The sequence below is a fragment of the Aricia agestis genome, chromosome 11 (assembly GCF_905147365.1).
Source record: "Aricia agestis chromosome 11, ilAriAges1.1, whole genome shotgun sequence".
Taxonomy (NCBI): Eukaryota; Metazoa; Arthropoda; class Insecta; order Lepidoptera; family Lycaenidae; genus Aricia; species Aricia agestis.
In genome coordinates, this window is record NC_056416.1 from 8,851,570 (window position 1) to 8,872,397 (window position 20,828).

At 35.3% G+C, this 20,828-nt stretch overlaps 1 protein-coding gene across 1 annotated transcript; it reads left to right on the plus strand.

Moving 5' to 3' along the window:
• The first annotated feature begins 1,828 nt into the window (after positions 1–1,828).
• LOC121731670 (sodium- and chloride-dependent GABA transporter ine) lies at positions 1,829–20,415 on the plus strand. Its single transcript, XM_042121233.1, has 9 exons — positions 1,829–2,355; positions 10,351–10,544; positions 15,261–15,395; positions 15,703–15,916; positions 16,249–16,745; positions 17,170–17,282; positions 17,727–18,006; positions 18,938–19,170; positions 19,646–20,415. The coding sequence occupies exons 1-9, from the start codon at positions 1,952–1,954 to the stop codon at positions 19,757–19,759; spliced, it is 2,184 nt and encodes a 727-aa protein (XP_041977167.1). The 5' UTR covers positions 1,829–1,951; the 3' UTR covers positions 19,760–20,415.
• Positions 20,416–20,828: the final 413 nt, after the last annotated feature.

Here is a 20,828-nt window from a genome sequence, read left to right on the forward strand (position 1 = left end):
CACGCAAAAACTACTGAACGGATTTTAATAAAACAATACAATAAAATAGATTATAGCTTAAACATCAGAATCACACAAAGGCTACAATTTTAACCGACTTTCGAAATGGGGGAGGTGTTATGTTCGTTTTTTTATGTTCAACGATTACGGGTCAATTTATATTAGCGCAGAAGCGAAGTATCAAAACCGAACATAGCAAATCCAACCTTAACTCTAAAGCGTTAACGCACACATTACATCTGAGAATTTCTTAATCTGAGAAATTCCGCTGCGTAATTTTAAAATTCTCAGATGTAATGTGTGCGTTAACGTTTTGGAGTTAAGGTGTGATTTGCTATGTTCGGTTTTGAAAAACCTTACCGCCGAATCGCTGCCGAACTTTACGCTCGACTCGGCTCGACGGAAGTTCGGCTCGCGACGGAATTTCGGCATAGTGTGTCGTCCATCGCGTTCCGTCCGTATTTTGTATGCGTTTGAAAAGCGGCGGAATTTACGCTGGCGTAATTCAGCCTAGTGTGTTTAGACACATAGATTAAGGGGAGGTTATTCCTAAATTAGCAGGCCGATGTCTGTCAGTGCGAATATCGACGTAAAAGACATTAAAATAACATTCATATCAGCGCGCCTTGTACAGTGGCGGTTACGACGATCGCCGCGTCCATGATAGGGCGAAATAGGAGAAAAAACCTTTTTACTTAGATAAAAAATAGTATAACTAAACATGTATCCGTACATTTCCCTGTAAAATTTTAATAGTAATCGAACTATCCAAATTATTTTTTGATTGAGTCCCTGTAAGTCCTATAAAACTGAAAATGTTTTTAAAATCGAGGTTGTTTCGGAATTTTTTTTTTATCGAGTAAAATTATCTGTATTGTGTTTCTAACCGTAAAAGTCACTAGTTAAAAGATGTATCTATACACGTATATATTTTTCAGTTTTTTTTAATGACGCTTTCTTTAAAAATTACTCATTCTAGAAACGTGAATTTGGAATAACCTAGCCTTAAGAGCCGCGCGACACCGGAATGGCAGCGGCGAGGCGAGCACTTTCAGTGTCATATTATGATTTTAAACTTTATCTTCATTATTGTAATACATAGTATCGCTTGAGAAATCGCGTCCGCCGGCGGCCGCCAGCGGCCACGAGCGGCCGTAGAGTTCTGCGGTATACCGTATAGTACGCGATATGACGCGATGGTTTACTAGGTACCTAACTAAAAAGAGTGAAATTATTATTTTTAACAAAAGATTAAAACCGACTTCCAAGGTAAAAACAGTAATAACATCCTTTTAATATGAACTAAAAAGTATTAAATATTTTTTCCTATCTAATAGTGCCTTTTTCCGAAGTCGGCTAAAACTCTACTATTTCTGTACTCAATCTTCATCATTTTGAAGTCGGTACCAGATAACTGAATCTTCAGTCTGCCAGAATATTTGAAACTTTTGGAACTGGCACCGACTCCAATAATAATTCTAATCTCCAATAAAGTTAAAATTACTGAGGTACATAATATTTAATGAATCGACGTCAAGTATTATACATCTTACTATCATTCTATAATGATAAAGTATAAGATGTTTGAACACTTTTGGTAAGTATAGTGTTTTACTATACTAGGAAGGTGTTATACACTTTTGATTATTATGGATATTATGACATAAGCATAGCTTAATAGTTAGAAATTAGAATGCGAAATATTACTATAGTCGCAGGCGCAGCGAAAAATAATACCGTCGCCATAGCGCATGCGCGACCTCCTATCTGCTCCCCCCTCCCCCTCCCGCCCTCCCCACTGCTCGCTCGCAGAATCACATTTTGTTTACCAATTGCCACGATTGACGAACCAGTCGGCCGGCCCGTTTAGTCGACCTCGCTCGTTCTCACTCGTGCGCGTTGCTCGTGCAATCGCGCATTAATCATCGCGGCATGACCCTGTGACGTGAATATGAGTAGAGCCGATAGATCGGCGGGAGCCGCGCCGCCGGCTTTGGCGATACACGTGGACCGTTACGAAGGAATGGACCACGAAGATTCCAGACTGCTAGACCCGCACCACCCGGCCCCGACCTTAACGCCCTCTGGTCAGATGCGTAAGGTGAAGAGCTTCACGGACACTCACAAGATCCGAGATGTGAACGCCGCTTCCGGTGCAGCTTCGGCGCGAAGCTTACGACCTTACGATCAAGTCACTGCTTTCCCGGAAGGGTCGGAGAACGGCACCAGCCAGTACGCTCCTTCGATAAGATCGTTAGCTTCTATCGGAATGGGATGCACCGACGGCCGAAAAATGGTCATAAGAAGAGTACCGACGTCGCCCACGGAGTTGTTTCATCTCGTGCGTCCTCCTACGTGAGTATTTTTGCGGATGTCACATCCTCCTGTGGTTATTATTCAATTGCTTGAGCTGCGAACCATTTTGTATCTATACGTCCTATCCGGTTCAAGTATTATTCAATATTGCACCTCATGCAGAACATAAAATGTAGTCTAAACATACAAATAGAGTTAACTATTGTTAGCAAATGTTTATGGTCTTGTCAGCTTACAATTCTTTTCATTTGAGTTGTGAACAGTAGAGAGAGAATTATACTAAACGTTGTATGATCCACAAAACGACTTCACTTTTACTATTTAAATCAATGGATATAATGTACAGACGATTATTGTTTTAACCTCATTAGTAAAAAACTTAAAATAAGGCTCGCAAAAGGGAAATGTAATATCACAAACCATTATCTTGTAAAATATAAAATATATATCATAAATCATCTAAACAGTCGAATAGAGTTTACTTTTTGTTATAAATAGGTACAGATAAGATACCTACTCACAAAATATTAAATTGGTAAAACGTTATCATATATAAAATTTTCCAAACATTTATATTATGTACTAACGGCTTACAGAGTGTAAAATATAAAGTATGCATATTGTACAGCACATTACACTTAATTTAGTACTTTGAACAACATACCTTGTTAAAACTAAATTCTCCTCCTTACTGCCCTGAAGTTTCTACTAATAAAATATATGAAAATGGGTATTTAGGGTCATCTAAATAAACACCTTCCAGTAAAAAAGTATTCAGTGTCCCATCTACGGTTTAATATAGGTAATATTACGCATTATTTACAAGTTTGGCCGCAATTTGGTGGCTTTATATGCCGACGCATTTGAGCAGTTAAAATTAGTTGTATAAAATAAGTATCTGGATGGATGGACCTTCTGCCAGCTAAACAATTAAAATGTGAAAAAATTCACGAGAGTAGGAAATATCTTATATCTTTAAACGAGCAATTCTTGTATATATATAATTGGAATCTCGGAATCAGCCCCAACGATGTTCATGAAATTTAGTATATAGGGGTTTCGGGGGCGATAAATCGATCTAGCTAGGAATCATTTTTATAAAATGTCATTTTATTCGTGTTTTATCAAATACCGAGCAAAGCTCGGTCAAATAGCTAGTATATTATCTTATATCTTTAAACGAGCAATTCTTGTATATATATAATTGGAATCTCGGAATCGGCTCCAACGATTTTCATGAAATTTAGTATATGTATAGGGGGTTACGGGGGCGATAAATCGATCTAGCTAGGAATCATTTTTAGAAAATGTGATTTTATTCGTGTTTTATCGAATACCGAGCAAAGCTCAGTGAAAAAGCTAGTGTTGAATTTAAAAGGAAAACTATCACGGCTAAGAAGACTTCATAAGTTATTGAGTTATAGTCGATCAACTAAAATGTATTCGGCGAAGTATAAAGAAACTTTTCATTCAAATTCCTTTGAACGTAACTGAGATGATGTTGTTAGTAGTGTAAAACACGTTATAAAATATATCCTGTCATTGACCAATCAAAAATCAGCGGTATTACGGAACCCTATCGTGGCCCGACACGCACTTGGCCGGTTTTTTAATTATATTGAACATTAAAATGCACATTATCTACTAGGAATGTGCATGCTTTACTAAAATTACTTATACAATTCTGTAGAACATATTTTTGGCAAGTTATATCTTTTATAGTTAAACGGACACCAGTTGTGTTACTACTCGGTTTAGGTTAAACCACAGCTAATCTTGACTACTTTCTGAATGTCAAGGAAAACGTTAATACGGAATAGAGCAATAAATTAATTTTACATCAGGCATTGTATTCTCAATTTGAAAAAAGTAAGTTGCAGGCAACGTACAGTATCTCACAAGGACTGTAGTACAAAGAATTATATTAAGTGTATAAGACGAAAATTTTAATTGGAATTTCGATATTGTCTATTATACTTATTAAGCTATCTGAACGTTTTTCGGAAAAGTTTCTACTTTTCCGAAAAACGTGCAGAGCTTGAATGAGTCACCCCGGAAGTTGGTGGGCGCCCAACTGTGACAAATCTAATGTATCTCATCGATAACCATTTCATCGATAAACGAATTGACACAGTATTTAAAATAGCTCAAGTGCTTAATACACGATATTTAAAACAAACTTAACATCCTATAGATCTCCCTTAAATCGTTTGTAATTTAACATAATGTAATATTATAGTAAATTATAAAGAACTAGATGTCCCGCGCGGCTTCGCCCGCGTAAATTAGAAATTTTACAGAATCCGTAGCTACATTTTCCCATAAAAAATATTTCCCCCGTTTTTCCCACATTTTCCTGAGTTTCTTCTGTCGTATTAGTCTTAGAGTAATAATATAATATAACCTTCTCGATAAATGATGAGTCTTACTCGATAAATGATCTATCTAACACTGAGATAAGTTTTTAAATCGGACCTGTAGTTTCTGAGATTGACGCGTTCAAGCAAACATACTCTTCAGGTTTATAATATTAGGTAGATATAGATTTTTTTAAATTATCGCTTGACAAACTCGAGTCTCGATCTAAAAGACTATGAAATGGTATAATATGGTAGTGATGATGATGATGATGATGATGAAGAATGTAATTTGCATAGTAGCATATGCTTTCTGTTCTTAAAACAACGCCGAAACTCCCAAACTTGTATCTATAAAGAATCAGGAATTCTCTCAGCACCTTCCGAATCACGGTATACCAGGTATATCTCGGTGCAAAATCTTACTTGTTGGTAGCATATGCTTAGAATACTTCTCACGAAACCGAAGTCACCATATGTTTCCCTATAAGTTTTGAGGAGTTCCCTCGATTACTTATGGATCCTTCATCAGATCACCACTTTTCTGAATATAATACCAAATTGGGATGATAGCCTATATACCAAAAGAAAAATTTTGAAAATCGGTTAACAAACGGCGGAGTAATCGTTGAATATAAGAAAACGAACATAACACCTCCCCCATTTTGAAAGTCGGTTAAAATTGTAGCCTATGTGTTATTTATTTAATATTTTAATCAGCACATGAATTGAATAACAAAATTTTTTTCAAATTAATCGTAGCACCATCTGTCAGGACAAACTAAAATTGAAATAGAATAATATTGAATGCGATGATAGCGCCGTCCGCCGGATCTAATGTAAAACATTCCAAAATCAACAACTCCTTATAAATAAGAAATTAATTGAAAAAACATTTTCCAGTAGACCAAACTGTACATCTAAACCATTCTCGAATCTCCACGAACACACACAAAAAATTTCATCAAAATTGGTCCAGTCGTTTAGGAGGAGTTCAGTCACATACACACGCACACAAGAAATATATACATTAAGATATGAAAAAAAACGGACAGACGCAATGTGATCACTACGAGTTAACAAAATAACATAATTTATACATTTAAAGATTTAAGTAAACATATTAAATTAAGAAATTTAAGAAAAATAAACGATACAAAACCTTTTATAAATAGATAAACGCTAATTTTAAGAAATCATCTGAGATCACTACCACTTCTGAATTGCTTAAACAACTCCAACAAGCATAATACCAGTGTAGGTAAGTATATTATGCTTGGAGCTAATGGAGCTAATCAAGCAATGATGAAATGTTCAAACGCCATCTTTAAAGGCTCTAAAGTACTGTTCAGTGACTTTCTGTTTTTTCTGTTCTTTCTGACTTTCGTTCAATTATACACTAACATAATATAATATTATATTATATTATATATAAACATAATATAATATTATGCTTAAACTACTTAAAGCAATGTTAATATAACTACATAATACTTCGATCGCAGAATCCAGCCTGCCTAGCATACGCCAACGAAATATCTCACTCTCGAGAATAATTAAAAACTACTCGTCTCATAATGTCAAAATCTCGACAATATTATCTCGACAAAACTCTATAAAAATGTGTTATTTCCATGATAGATCTACGCGAGAAAAAATGTTTGTCATGCTAGGGTCAATAGAGATGAAGAGACAAACCATCAAACATCGAGAAAACATGTAGAGTGAGATATCTCGTTGGCGTATGCTAGACAGGCAGGAAATGCTTTTGTATTCTATTGTTGTTGCGATCACCGGTGCTCTTATGGGGCTTGAAGAAATAATATGTCCCAAAAAATTTACCACCAATAATAGGGTCATTGGTGTGGTGGTAGTGATGATGATGATGATATATATATATATATATATATATATATATATATATATATATATATCTCTCTCTCTTAGTACCTTCGGAACCATGGCATTTCTTGATGCATATGTTTAGGATACTTCTCATAAAACCGAAATCACCATATGTTTTCATATAAATTTGGAGGAGTTCCCTCGATTACTTATGGATCCCATCATCAGGTCACCACTTTTGTGAACATGGTACCAAATTGGGGTAAAACTCTATACAACAAAAGAAAAATTTTCAAAATCGGTTTACAAACGGCGGAGTAGTCGTTGAACATACAAAAAAAATCACAGCCGAATATATAACCTCCACCTTTTTGGAAGTCAGTTAAAAAACTATAATCACTACCTACTAATAATAATAATTAATTGGAGCTATGATCAAATTATCAATCTGCAACATTGTGGGAAATGGGATATTTTCCTTTCTTGGGCAACAGAAGTCCTCTAAGCATTTTAAAGAAATTATTGATATATAATATTATTAATAAGAGGTTAATGAAAGGGATTCATGTTCAAAACATGTTAAGCAACATAAAGCCTATGAATTAAATCAAGCCTTCTATTACCAAAGATCACTGACTATAGATATTAGACAGCATTATATTCGTCAAGCATAAAATGTCTTATGATCACGAAAATCAACGCATTTAAAATAGACTATACTTACAATAATTAATACGAGGACAAAAATTTAATTACGAAAACTTTGCCTATACTTGTGAGCCAGAATTTAATTAGTTACATCATGAGATGAAAAATATTAAAAATTGCATGTCATATCAGATACGTTGCATTTAAGAGCATTGTCAATAGGAGGATTTAGAATATGACAGCAATTCGGATAATCCAAAAATCCCCATCTCAGGGGAGTTTGTTCGAGTCGACCTTCGCGGTGAATACTGATAAGATGTACGTAATACGTGTAGGTAGTATTATTATTAGCTAAATATCATCTGCTCCCGCGCCGCACCGCTCGCGAATCGCGAATTGACGCTGGGCCGGGCCTTATCACTGCTTTTTGATAATGATTTTAAAATACGTCTACGTACTTAAACGTTGACAGCTAAGGATTAGGACTTTTTTCGAAATTCCTTCGAACGATTATTTATTTATGAGATAGCGTCAATGGTGTAAGCAAGCACCAACCTTACGTCATGTGACATCAATTTTAATATTTGGTGTTTCATATTTTAATGTTTGTAAAACATAATGTTACTGACGAAGTTACTGAGGTTAAAAAAATTTAATGCTGTTGTAATGTAGAGGTAGGTGGTTAATGTTGCGCTATGTATTATATTATATAATATAACTTATAAGGTATAAGGTTCATTTGTATCAATAAGGCCAGAATTAGATTATTATCCTTAACCTACAGAATCCACGGTGCACCAAGCTAAGTAACCTAAATAGCAAAAAAATATGTACTTAGCTTGATGTGTAGAGTACAAAATATTCACAAATGTCCAAAACGCGCAAGCACTTTACAGATGGAGAAACGCACGCAAACGCCCAATATGTCCAAGCGTTTACTCATCTACAGTAAAGGACAATATTATTAGAAACTCACCTACAGATGCTGTTGACGCAGCTGCCAGATTTGATTGCAAACGACCCAGTTGATTTCTTTTGCAGGTTGTTCTTTCTCAGCACAAACATGGCACACCTAAAAAGTGTCATTATTAGTGGCTATATCAATTTAAATCTAACCTAACGTATCTAAGACTTTCAACCATGGAACCCTCTATCTATACTAATATTATAAAGCGGAAGAGTTTGTTTGTTTGAACGCGCTCATCTCAGGAACTACTGGTCCGATTTGAAAAATTCTTTCAGTGTTAAATAGCCCATTTATTGAGGAAGGCTATAGGCTATATTTTATCACGCTAAGACTAATAAGAGCGAATCTTAAGAACTACTGGAGCAATTTTTGAATTTGCTCCAGTAGTTCTTAAGAAGAAAAAGCCGCGCGGAACATCTAGTAGTAAATAATAATAATATCGTGATAGAAAATGTTGTTATAGTTCTCTATGAATATTAAGCCTTAATGCCTAATTCGAGTCGCGTGCAAAACGGTGTAAGTGATATTATACCGTTTACAGGTGTTATATTTGCCACACTCGTAAAAGATAATCTTACGTACACCCTGTTTATTATGTCACAAATATAATGAACTTTTCTACTCAACTCAAGGTCAATTAGCAATAATATATATTCAGGAGACGCACATGAGGCTCTTAGTATACTCGCTCCTCTCAGCCGATGACTACTAAGAAGTAAAAGTTCGAAATGAAGTCCAGGCTATTAAGGTTGGTTTAGAAAATATGTTGTTATGCAGTGAACGTTTTGTGATATTACCAAGGTATTAGTGACGTAGAAAGTGTTCTAAAATATCCTTACAACTTCTAAGAATACACACATTTGGGCATATAGAGATATTAATATGTTAGAAACGCGAAATTTATTTAAATTGGTAATTAAAAAAACCTGTGATAAGAGCATTTAAATTAAGGTCTAAAATTTTAAATTAAAAAAAACAGAAAATTACTATTTTACCAGAATAGACAGAACTAAGTAAGGAGTATGCGACTTAGAAGTGTAGTTGTAGGTACTGTAACCAAAGTGATATGTTTCTTGTCTCAAAAATAAAAATGCTTTAGAGTGTGTATAGGTACTGTGTATGTGTTCCTTTGAATAAAGTTCTCTATGAAAGTAGAAGCTCTGAAAGAGTCTTTATTTTTTGCGATTCGTATGGGCAAGCGCCCTAGAGTCATGAATTTTTCCCATATAAAAATTTAAAAAAGTTAACTCTGTCAGCGCTGCTACTTACCTATACAGTGACCTTTATACATGGGACTCATTAACTTTAAAATATTATCGCTTTGTTTTGTTACATAGTACCTAGACACGAGAACATCATATAATTTTGTGGATCAGTTGCAATATCCCTAATAAACCACTTTAAATTCTCTACCAGCACCGTAAGCGACAAGTCACCGACTGAGTGTCATATTGGAAATCACCTTATACATTGTATATATTATAACAATTTAACATCGTATTATATTAGACACCTAGGTATTTCCTATTTTAACATCAAAATATATTCAATTTTTTTTTCTATTTTATAGATTAAAAATTGATGTGTATTTTATAGATTAAAATAAGAACAAAAAATACACTTGTAATAATAATAATAGCTCCCACACCAGTTTCGGTGACGGTGGCCGGTTTCATTGAAACCAGGCCAGCTACGAAGGTGTAATTTTATAGTGCCCAAGTGTGTGCGTAGTACACAAGAGCACTCTCTATTCCTTTACTCTCATAACCCAGTGGGACGGAAGACCAACACGACCGGCAAGAGATCAGGCGCAGGGCTGATTTTTTACATGCCCATCCGACGCATGGATTATCTTACTTGTCAGACAATCAGGTGATCAGCCTAACCAAACTTGAAAATAACATGTTTTCAACGCGGGAATCGAACCCACGACCTCCGAGTCAAGAGCCGCGCTCTATACCACTAGACCACGGAGGTTAAAATTCGAAAGACAGAGGTTTTGGCTATTGGATTCATCCCGTCATTGCGTAGTACAGTGCTCGTTTATTACAAATTCGTGTTGATTTTCATAGCCGTTGATACGGTAAACGACCAACATGTTGAATCACTTCGACAATGAAAGGTCCGAATCTCAATAGACTTTGAAACATTACTAAGTAAGCAAATACTAAAACTATTGTATTGGAAACTTGCTGAAACTATACAAATTGTTTTCAGTCCACCGGATGAAGACACCGCCTCCCACGAGAGCGACTGTGGAGAAGAGGAAGAAGATGCCGAGACTGTACACTTAAAACCCCGAAGGCCTTTTTGGGCGAACAAAATGCAATTTGTTCTGGCTTGTGTCGGGTACTCTGTGGGCCTCGGCAACGTATGGCGCTTCCCGTATCTTTGCTACAAAAGCGGTGGAGGTAAGCAAATTGATACTACTTCTTATTTTGCACAAGTGCACAGATTATAAGTCGTCTTCCGGAATGAAATCGTCGAAATAGTCATAAGATTACTCTGGCAGCATCGTAAAAATGAGGGGATCATTTTATGATCTAGATTTTAATAATCCACCTCGTTTGTTATAATCGTAACTGTCGCATAACCAAAATGATATCACTGAGTTGTTGATAATTATATTTATTATACTGGTTGATAAATTGGTCACAATTCTCGTAATTTTAACTATACGGACACGCCCATATTTTATCTTATTAGCATATTTCCTATAATTGCTCGAGTGTCGCATGCAGAGTAAATATTATTTTGTGTATTTGCAAAATCGTGATTCTCGTAGCATTGAGTTCGCCGTACCTACACTAGATACTATCATATCTAGTAGGTAGATAGTCCGTTTAACAGCCAATTCCGGCTGATGCGTCGCCTGACGGCGCGTAAGTGGCTCATGAATCACACACTTAGCTCAATTCGCCATTGTGAAGTAACAAACGCTAATAGCTGCTTCCAAAGATGTTTCAATCAATTATATTAATCGTTTTAAGTAATTGGGCATTCAGTGTAGTTTGTAGGTCTTATTCTAACATCCGAAATACAAGGTGTAAAAAACTAGGACATAATACTTTAGGGAACCACACATATTGGTTCCCTATATACATACTTACAGTTCGCTGTGAAAGTAGCAGTGCTGAAAGAGGTAACTTTTTTTACTTTTATATGGAAAAATACATGACACTTTACAAATTACAAAAAAATGTTGCTCTTTCAGTGCTGCTACTTTCGAAGTGACCTCTATAATATAAGGGACACATACACTCCCTAAAATATTATCACTTAGTTTTGTTACACCTTGTGAAATAAGTAAATATAAACACTCCAAATGTTACTTTTCAAATAAAGGATGATTTAAAAAGATTTATCATACTTAAAAATATTTATTACGTATCTACTTGGTACTTAATGTTTAATAAATACTTATTTACATACCCACCTACTCGTAAACACGAGAGCAGTACGCACTATCCACTGAGCTCTATAAAGTATATGAATAATTTTTTGACTATTTTAAATGCCTTATGGCTTACAACTTATAAGTTATAATACAGTATCTGATAAAACTTCTAAAAATTTTAATATTTTTATAATATTTTAAGGGCCTGTTTCACCACTCTCTGATAAAGTGCTGAATAGGCAATTTACAATTTTTTTGACAGATTCTCTATACTTCATCTGTCAAATTAAGTGGTGGATAGCCTTATCAGGAAGTGGTGAAACAGGCCCTAATTATACTAACATTTTATCTGAACGACTTTAATGCGCTGCTCTTAGAGCTTCACACCCGTTAAACTCTCTTACTCCATACAAAATTTTGATTTGTAATTTGTATTCATCCCCTTCATACAAGCTAAATATTTTGTAGCGCAATTGTTTAGTTTATGCGATATGATCGGTTAGTAACAGTATAATTATTTGTTAATTTATTTATTTAAATCAGGCTACGTATTTGCAAATGAATGTAACATAATATTATTATCATAGGATACGTTAGGCAGTGAGACCGTGGCCCGTGCATAGGACTAAGTAACCTCCACCTTGTAATAATATGTACACACATCATATTATTATGTGGCTCTACCCAACTTTCATCGTCTTCGCATTTCTTTGAAGTTCATTTCAAGGTTTGATGGCAATTTCTTCAATGTTTAGTAGGCAATGAACCATGATTGTTAATCACGATTGCCACCATAATTGAAGACATGAGTGGATGAACCCAGTAACTAACATTTTACAATATGAGAGCAATTACAATAAGGAAAAGCATGAGTCTTTTGATCTTTTCCTTATAATTTGAACAAAACTTGTAACTTACTTCATCATCTGTCTTACATATTATCTAGATATACATAGAATCCACTTTTTTCGTTTTCAAATAATTTTCCCGCTCCTAAAGCCTCCATTTATGCAAACAACAAAAATTTCGAAAATCGGTTCAGAAACGGCGGAGCAATCGTTGAACATACAAAAATAAAAAAAAATAAAAAAAAATATCCACAGCCGAATATATAACCTCCTCGTTTTTTGGAAGTCGGTTAAAAATTGTTACCCGCTTCATCCACTCATGTCTTCAATTACGAAGCTGTCTCTAACATGTACTGTATTAAGCATGGTCAATCTAAGATGAATATTATACTCTACACGTCTACAGCGTGGGCCATGGACTAACGTGGAGACAGCTTTAAAAAGATAAAACATAAAGTCCACTCAAACGTGGTATGCTCCGAGGTATATATACTCGAAGTTTCTATTAGAAGATCCGTAAGTCGTTGATATTGAGGCCTAGTCGAAAGTAAAATTTTAAACTATCTAGGGACGCAGAATTAAGTCTGGGTACAAAAATAAGAACTAGCCACTAGCTAGGTGGCCAGGCTATGGTGACGTATTGTCGGTTAGGTGTGAACGAAAATGTTAATATTATATTGTATGAATAATCGGCCAAGTGCGAGTCGGACTCGCGCACGAAGGGTTCCGTACCGTTAAAGAGGAAAAATAGGCGAAAAATTGTGTTTTTGTATGGGAGCCTTAATTTTTTCTTAAATATTTTTTCTTAATTCTTAAATATTAATATAAAAGTAGACATAATATTAAGCCTTTGTGAAAATATCAAGTGCCTACATGTTGCCATTATTGATATCGAGCAAAAAGGGCCAAAAAAATCACGTTTGTTGTATGGGAGCCCCCTTTAAATATTTTTTTTTAGTATTTGTTGTTATAGCGGCAACAGATATACACAATCTGTGAAAATTTCAGAACTCTAGCTATAGCGGTTCTTGAGATACAGCCTGGAGACAGACAGACGGACAGACAAACATCGAAGACTCATGAATAGGGTCCCGTTTTCACCCTTTGGGTACGGAACCCTAAAAAATTGTTGTCAAACGTCACCGGCTTCAGCGGCTGACAATAAGTTCGGTGTGAACGCAGCCTATCTGTTCCGTCGTGCTTTCATAATTTAAATAATGTTTGTGTCGTATAGTGCTAAACGGCAGTGATTGTCGCCGAGGCACAAACGAGGAGTGCCAACATAGGGCGTCGGTGTGAATTACATCTGGCGGCTGTAAATCGAGACGTCACGCGGCGCGTACGTCCTCTCGAGAGGCGAGATATCGGATGATATATCGCCGTGATTTATTGACGTATCATTGTTTAATCATACATATAACACCACACTAAAATAGCACTACCTACAATAATATTTTGAATGCGATTAAGTTTTAATCCCTGAACAAATTATGTTTGTGCCTCAAAAAAGCCCACGCCATGTAGAGAAGTAGTCAAATAGATACCTTACTTTTGAAATATGAAATTATTTAGTAGTAATTTGTACCTATACTATGGGTTTCGGGATTGTATCACATAGCCCCACGCGTGATAAGCATTGATTGATTTGATATCGAAAATGTGTTCCAAACTATAAGTTTTAAGATACAAAATACTATGTTTCTACTTTCTACTAAATCGGTATGTTGTAGAAACAGTATTGTGATATTGCGAAATTAATGTGTATTCTGTACTTACAATAGACAAGTTCAATAAGTATTCCAAACAAATAGTGATAAGAAATAAACAGCACAATTCAATAATATTAACAATGTAATATTTTATCACAATTGAACTTATCTATAGATTGATATACACCTACGTAGCGTAGCCACTAAAGTGATACCACCATGCCGCCGATATCAAAAAACTAAAATATTCTGAAAATGAAGAAAGCAATTTTTATGGTAGAGTTATGAATAATACTTGTGACTAATTCATCATAAAATATTACAATTGGTTAATGGTTTAATCAAACAAGTAATAATATATAATATAAATACTAATAATTTTTACTACCAAATAATCTTTACAAAATTATATAACTGAAAATGTCTGTATATCATTCACGCGGTCACAACTGAAAATACCAAACATTATCATTCACGTACCTATCTATCTACGCGTCGGTGTTCAGACTTCAGAGATATGACAGAACACGGACGATACGTAGATTACGTTTGAGCCATGATTAGGTTAATTACAGCAATTCTTCTAGGTCAAGCTAGTGATAGCAAGGGCATAACACACGCTCGATGTAGGTCGTTAGCGTTACTCGTTTATGTCATCACTCCTCTAAAACTGTTATGGCGATTATGATCAATACTTGAGAGTACTGGAACGCAATTGACATTGATAGTGTCTAAACACATTAGGCCGAAAATACGCGGCCGAAGTTCGGCATGATTACGTCAGCAATGCGCTACGCATACAATATAATGCGACGTAATTTCGGCATGTTGTGTCATCGGTAATTTAAAATACATTGCTGGCGTAATCATACCGAACTTGGGCCGCGTATTTTCGGCCTAGTGTGTTAAGACACTTAAACTTCTTCTTTTTGTCTGTTTTTAATTTAAAAATGGTCAGCACCTACAAGTACTAGTTTGTGTATGAACCAGTAATTAGATTCTTATTTCAAAAATGCATACTTCGCTTAATTTATTTTTAGAAATACTTTCAGTTTTTCCTCAAGTCTTATTTGAATACTCAAAAACTCTCAAAGTTGATAATTGCGTACGAGATTTCCTGTGTAACTCCTAATGGTCCGAATATATTTTTAATAATATATAATCTCTTTTTAGGTGCATTCCTGATACCTTACTTCATAATACTTCTAGTATGCGGAGTACCAATGTTGTTCATGGAACTGGCGGTCGGCCAGTACACAGCGCACGGACCTATCGGCGCACTGTCGCAAATATGTCCATTGTTCAAAGGTACAGTTTCGATCTACGCAACGAAGCCACCCATTACATTCAAGGTCAACTCTGTAGCGCTACCGGTTAAACCCTTTTAAACAGCTTATAAAACTATAATTGCATAGTAATAGCGGCAATTTTTCTCGACTTGAGCCATTATTCAAACCTTTGTTATATTCTTGTAGAGTTACTTCATAATGAAAAGTTTCTTTGGTTGTTGGTACTGTTCATTGGAATGACTTTCCGAGAATCGCACGGCTCATTTTAACATTGGCCTTATGTTTCACGCGTCAGGTTACTTACTGGATATAATGTTTTTTTACAGGCGCTGGACTCGCAAGTGTAGTAATCTCGTTTTTAATGTCCACATATTACGCTGTTATTATAGCGTGGGCGATATATTATTTCTTCACCTCATTCAAATCGGAAGTACCTTGGGCTAGCTGTTCCAACCGCTGGAATACAGCGCAGTGTTGGGTTCCTAATCACAACATGACCAAGCCAAACAGCTCACAAACCCCCAGCGAACAATTTTTTGAGTAAGTAGAGATTTTTATATAACCCATATACCTGGGCTATGAGTTTAATATTTTAGACCCAATCCTAAAATTAAATACCCGAATTTTAAATTTCCGATAGTTATTTCTGAAATACCAAAATTGCACCTACTAAAACATTAATAATTTTCTAATCCATTGTCTATCTCATCTATTTAAAATGTTATACCTACTATAGGTAGTAATGTAATATCTATATAACCGCTCTACAAAAATAAATATGCATTTCTATAATAATATAAAACGTTGTCGTTCCTAATAAATATAATTATGTAATTCAATGGTAATGCTTTTAACAAAACGTATACTTTCAGGAAGAAGGTATTAAGCATGAGTGATGGTATTGAGTACCCTGGTGGCATGCGGTGGGAGTTGGCGGCTTGTTTGGTGTGTGCTTGGTTGTTGGTTTACTTTGCCATCTGGAAGAGCATCAAATCCTCAGCTAAAGTTCGCTACATCACCACGACTCTGCCGTTTTTACTGATCATAGTTTTTCTCGGTCGATCGTTGACACTCGAAGGCGCCGACAGAGGATTGAGGTTCTTCTTCAAGCCTGACTGGGAACTACTCAAACAGTCGAGACCGTGGGTGAACGCGGCGTCACAGATCTTCAACTCTATCGGAATCGCATTTGGATCGATGATGATGTTCGCCTCGTATAATCGCTTCGATAACAATTTCCTTCACGACACACTAGCCGTGTCCCTAATAAACGCAGTCACCAGTCTTATAGTTGGTATATTTACCTTCGCGACTATAGGAAATATAGCGTTCGAACAAAATACTTCAGTGAAGTCTGTTATAGCTGATAGTAAGTACCGATAAATCGCACAATATTTGTAGAACAAATATTTAAAGATAATTTATGCTTGACAAAAATTTCAACAAGAGATAAAAATGTGGAGACCAAATAGAACGTACTCGTGAACTTGATTCATTCTTTGTCGGAAACGAGCGCCATAATTATTATCATCTTCAAATTCTAGAAAAATTAAACAAAAACCCAATAAAATATTTTTTTTGCTACTAACATTGCTAAAGTATTTGTTATTCTTTAATATTACCTCGATACTCGATACTGTAAAGAAAGCACTGTTTATTTAAGTATTTTGTATATTTACCTAATGCAGAGATACCCATTCTAATGTGGCTAAGCCTTCTATCATATCTATTCAAATTGTAAGGTACCTACTCAGAGTTTTACTTAAAATTTTAATTATTATTGTCTTTTTTAGGTCCGGGATTGCTGTTTGTGGTATACCCCCAGGCAATTGCAAAAATGCCCGCATCTCAATTATGGGCAGTTCTTTTCTTCTTTATGTTTCTTTGCCTGGGCTTAAACAGTCAGGTATGTTGAATGAACTTTGATCCATATTATTATGCTATGATCGTTGTATACTAGTGTTTTCATTTACTTTAAAAATATTGTTTTACTTCTTAAAAATAATTCTTAATCAATTTTTGAGATGACGAGAGCTATTTTTAAACGACTTCTCTTGTCGAGAATCAGGGTCTACATAATTGTGGTCGCCATTATATACTTTAACTTACTTAACAAAATAAAAGTAAGGTAGGAGCTTCTAAAAAAATTAAAATCACCTAAAACTAGGTACCAGTAACACTAACTTTCTTCAAAATACCAGACATTGTTCTGTCCGGTATGACCGTTAATTTTTTACCGGACAGACCTCGAAAATACCGGACTGTACGCTTAAATACCGGACATCTGGCAACCCTATTCACTACTGTTCGCTATCCAAAAATAATGCATTAAACTTTTCTCTAATTTCAGTTTGCCATAGTGGAGGTGGTAGTGACTTCAATACAAGACGGTTTTCCTGACATGATTCGAAGGCGACTCGTGTACCACGAGTTGCTGGTTTTGTGCGTCTGCGCAGTCTCATTGGTGTTTGGATTACCGCACATTATACAAAGTGGCATCTACATGTTCCAACTGATGGATTACTACGCAGCTTCCTTAAGTATTACGTACCTCGCCTTCTTCGAGATGGTCGCCATAGCCTGGTTTTACGGAGTCGACAGACTGTCCAAAAATATAAAACAAATGACGGGTAAGAGTTGTTGAAATAACTTGCGAAATTATTCTTAATTAAGGTTGTTAATTAGGAAAATTAATTAGTAATTTTAAGTTTTCAATCAAATACCTCTTTCTCCATATTTTTAAGCTTATCGGTTAATCAAACATACTGTCTTAATTTGAGCAATTACCTTACATAAGACTACAAGCTTGATAAGATGGACTTAAGTTAAACTAAAAAAGGAAAAATTGTGTACAGTATAATATATCTATATACCCTAATATATATGTAGGCGCCTAATATTTACTTACTAACCCAATGAGACACAAGCGAGGTACGTTGTAAGGTCACTGATAAAATACGTAGTAGTAAAACTTAGCAATTAAATCATTATTGATGATAACATGATATCAAATAAGAACGCTTTTATAGAGTTAATAGAGTAGGTAGGTGATTAATAGTTTTTACTAAATAGCCTCGTAGGTGAGAGTTATTATTTGGCTTTGAATACTTATTTTCTGCCTAGGTATGCTATTAAAAAAGTATGAACTTAAACAAAACCGATCAAAACTAAAATTGTATAGGTAGATTATGATTTTTACAGTCCGGGCACACCCATGTAGCATTACCTAATGTGCGTCCAGCCATATCAAATGGTGACTTAGATATGAGATTAGCGGGAACAATATTAGATTTATCATTTTTACACATCCAATTATGACCACGAAGGTCACTATGTGGAGTTATGAGCATGCGATGGTTCAACTCGAATAATTTATGTTATGTTTGATGTACCAAGGTATCTAAAATGTTTGTATCGACAGAGTGTTCTATGAAATATTTAGGTAGGTACTCGTTTGGCTTATCTATTTTACAACAATTGCGGCCCTTAAAACCTAAAATACATGGCGAATTTTCAAATGTTTTGATAAATAATTTTCAAGGTTTCTTGTTTGTGCCACAGGACAAAGGCCGTCGCTGTACTTTAGATTCTGCTGGTTGATAGCCGCCCCAGCCCTGCTGCTGGCGCTCTGGGTCGCCAGTCTAGTGGACTACATGCCACCGACCTACAGACAATACGAATATCCAGCGTGGGCTCAAGTCATAGGTTGGACTATCGCCTCCCTGTCCTTGCTGTGTATACCGGTGTACGCAGTTGTGGTGGTTGTGAGATCTCCAGGAAATAGTATAAGAGAAGTAAGTGATTCTGATTTTACTTGTGTGTCTGTCTTGTTTGGTAGAAATTAGAATGATGCCCTTGTTAACTTCACTGTCGAAGTGCTAAATCAAAAAGCATTGCTACTCGCAATTAACATGGTACATATTAGCACCACGTAAGATAGCAGACGATTAATTTCTAGTTTGGTAATTTTCCTCATGAAACGCGTCTCTAAACACGAAATGAAACATTTACCGTACTTCCTATTTCAAACATCGACGCCACGATTAAATTAACTAAGTTATCTTAACTAACGCTTAACGGCTTCGTGATGTAGGATTTAATTGTATGTTATAAACTTATAAGTTAGTTGTTATAACACATTCTGAAAAATAGACAAAATAAGCGTTTTCTATGTAACAGTAGGTAAAATGTGTAAAGTAGACGTCGCCCGTGGGCCGTGCAGCGTCGTATTATTTGCGCCTAATAAACGGTTCCTATTTTGCTTTTCAGAAATTCCAGAACTCCATACGTCCGACGTCCATGTGTGATTGCGGGGTCAACGGTTGTGATTTATGTTGTTCGGACACCGAAGCCGACGACAAGGCCACCAACGTGTCCGCCTGAGCGAGCCCCCGAACCCAGGCACTAGTCTCTGATCTACCTGATATCCGTATTACTGATGTCAGTCACCCTCTGATATCTAGAATACACAAACGCGAAAAGATAAAATGAGACAGGCTCCGTCTAATTATAAATTATCTAGTTTCGTTCTCGACCTCAAAAGTGTTGTAACAGTGACATAGTTAACTACACTCAAATCTAAGGGTAAACATTTGACGAGTACTTCTTCGACCTTGAGGCACTTACGAGTGCATTATGATAAACAATCATTACTGTATTGTCTATTACAAATGGGTACTACATTCGAAGAACTCCACCACTTAGTTTACTTGATCTATTTTGATTATTTTGGCGGACATGTTACAGTACAAAAAGAAAATTTCTACCTTAATTGTTGCTCCAAAGCAAAATAATAATAAATTTAATAATCGATTATAGATTAAGATTGGTTGTTACCACATTTGCTTAATCTAGTGTGACTACGATTTAAGAAGTACATTTAATGTATTAATTGCTGTGATTTATATAACATTCCATTCAACTATTTATTTTGCTATTGTTTTAAGGTAATATTTTTGTGAACTTTACATTTAAAAGTTGAAGACAAATTGTAACAATCAACTGAACTGTAAATAAAGTGTATGTAAATATGACTACAATTATATCATAAGTAATAAAACATTAAATAATAAAAGAAATCCTTTATTTTCGACATTATACTATAATGATGTAAACATTTTAAATTCATAGTATTAAGTATTATATGAAAAAGTCTTATAAGTTTAAACTGATTTGAACAATTGAAGAAATTTACTAATTTCATTTGTGGAATTTTCATTTAATTATTCACCAAACAAGGTGAATAATAGCAGGTTCTTCTTAGTACATTTATTAAAGTATTCCAGTTTAAAAAATAAAAGCTTTCAACATGTTATACTAATCATAATTTATGCTGCTTACTTTAGCAGCAACACTTGTATTAAAATACATTATATGAAATACCTTTCTGTATGATTTATCTACTTTCTAGTTTACCATGTCCTGACATACACAATACATTAATACTATGAAT

What these genes read in the sequence shown, in the direction of transcription:
- LOC121731670 (XM_042121233.1), top strand. Translation starts at nt 1,952, where the DNA reads ATGAGTAGAGCCGATAGATCGGCGGGAGCCGCGCCGCCGGCTTTGGCG. An exon ending in TTGCTACAAAAGCGGTGGAG is followed by an intron (nt 10,545 to 15,260) that starts GTAAGCAAATTG and finishes ATCTCTTTTTAG; the next exon opens with GTGCATTCCTGATACCTTAC. An exon ending in AAATATAAAACAAATGACGG is followed by an intron (nt 18,007 to 18,937) that starts GTAAGAGTTGTT and finishes TTTGTGCCACAG; the next exon opens with GACAAAGGCCGTCGCTGTAC.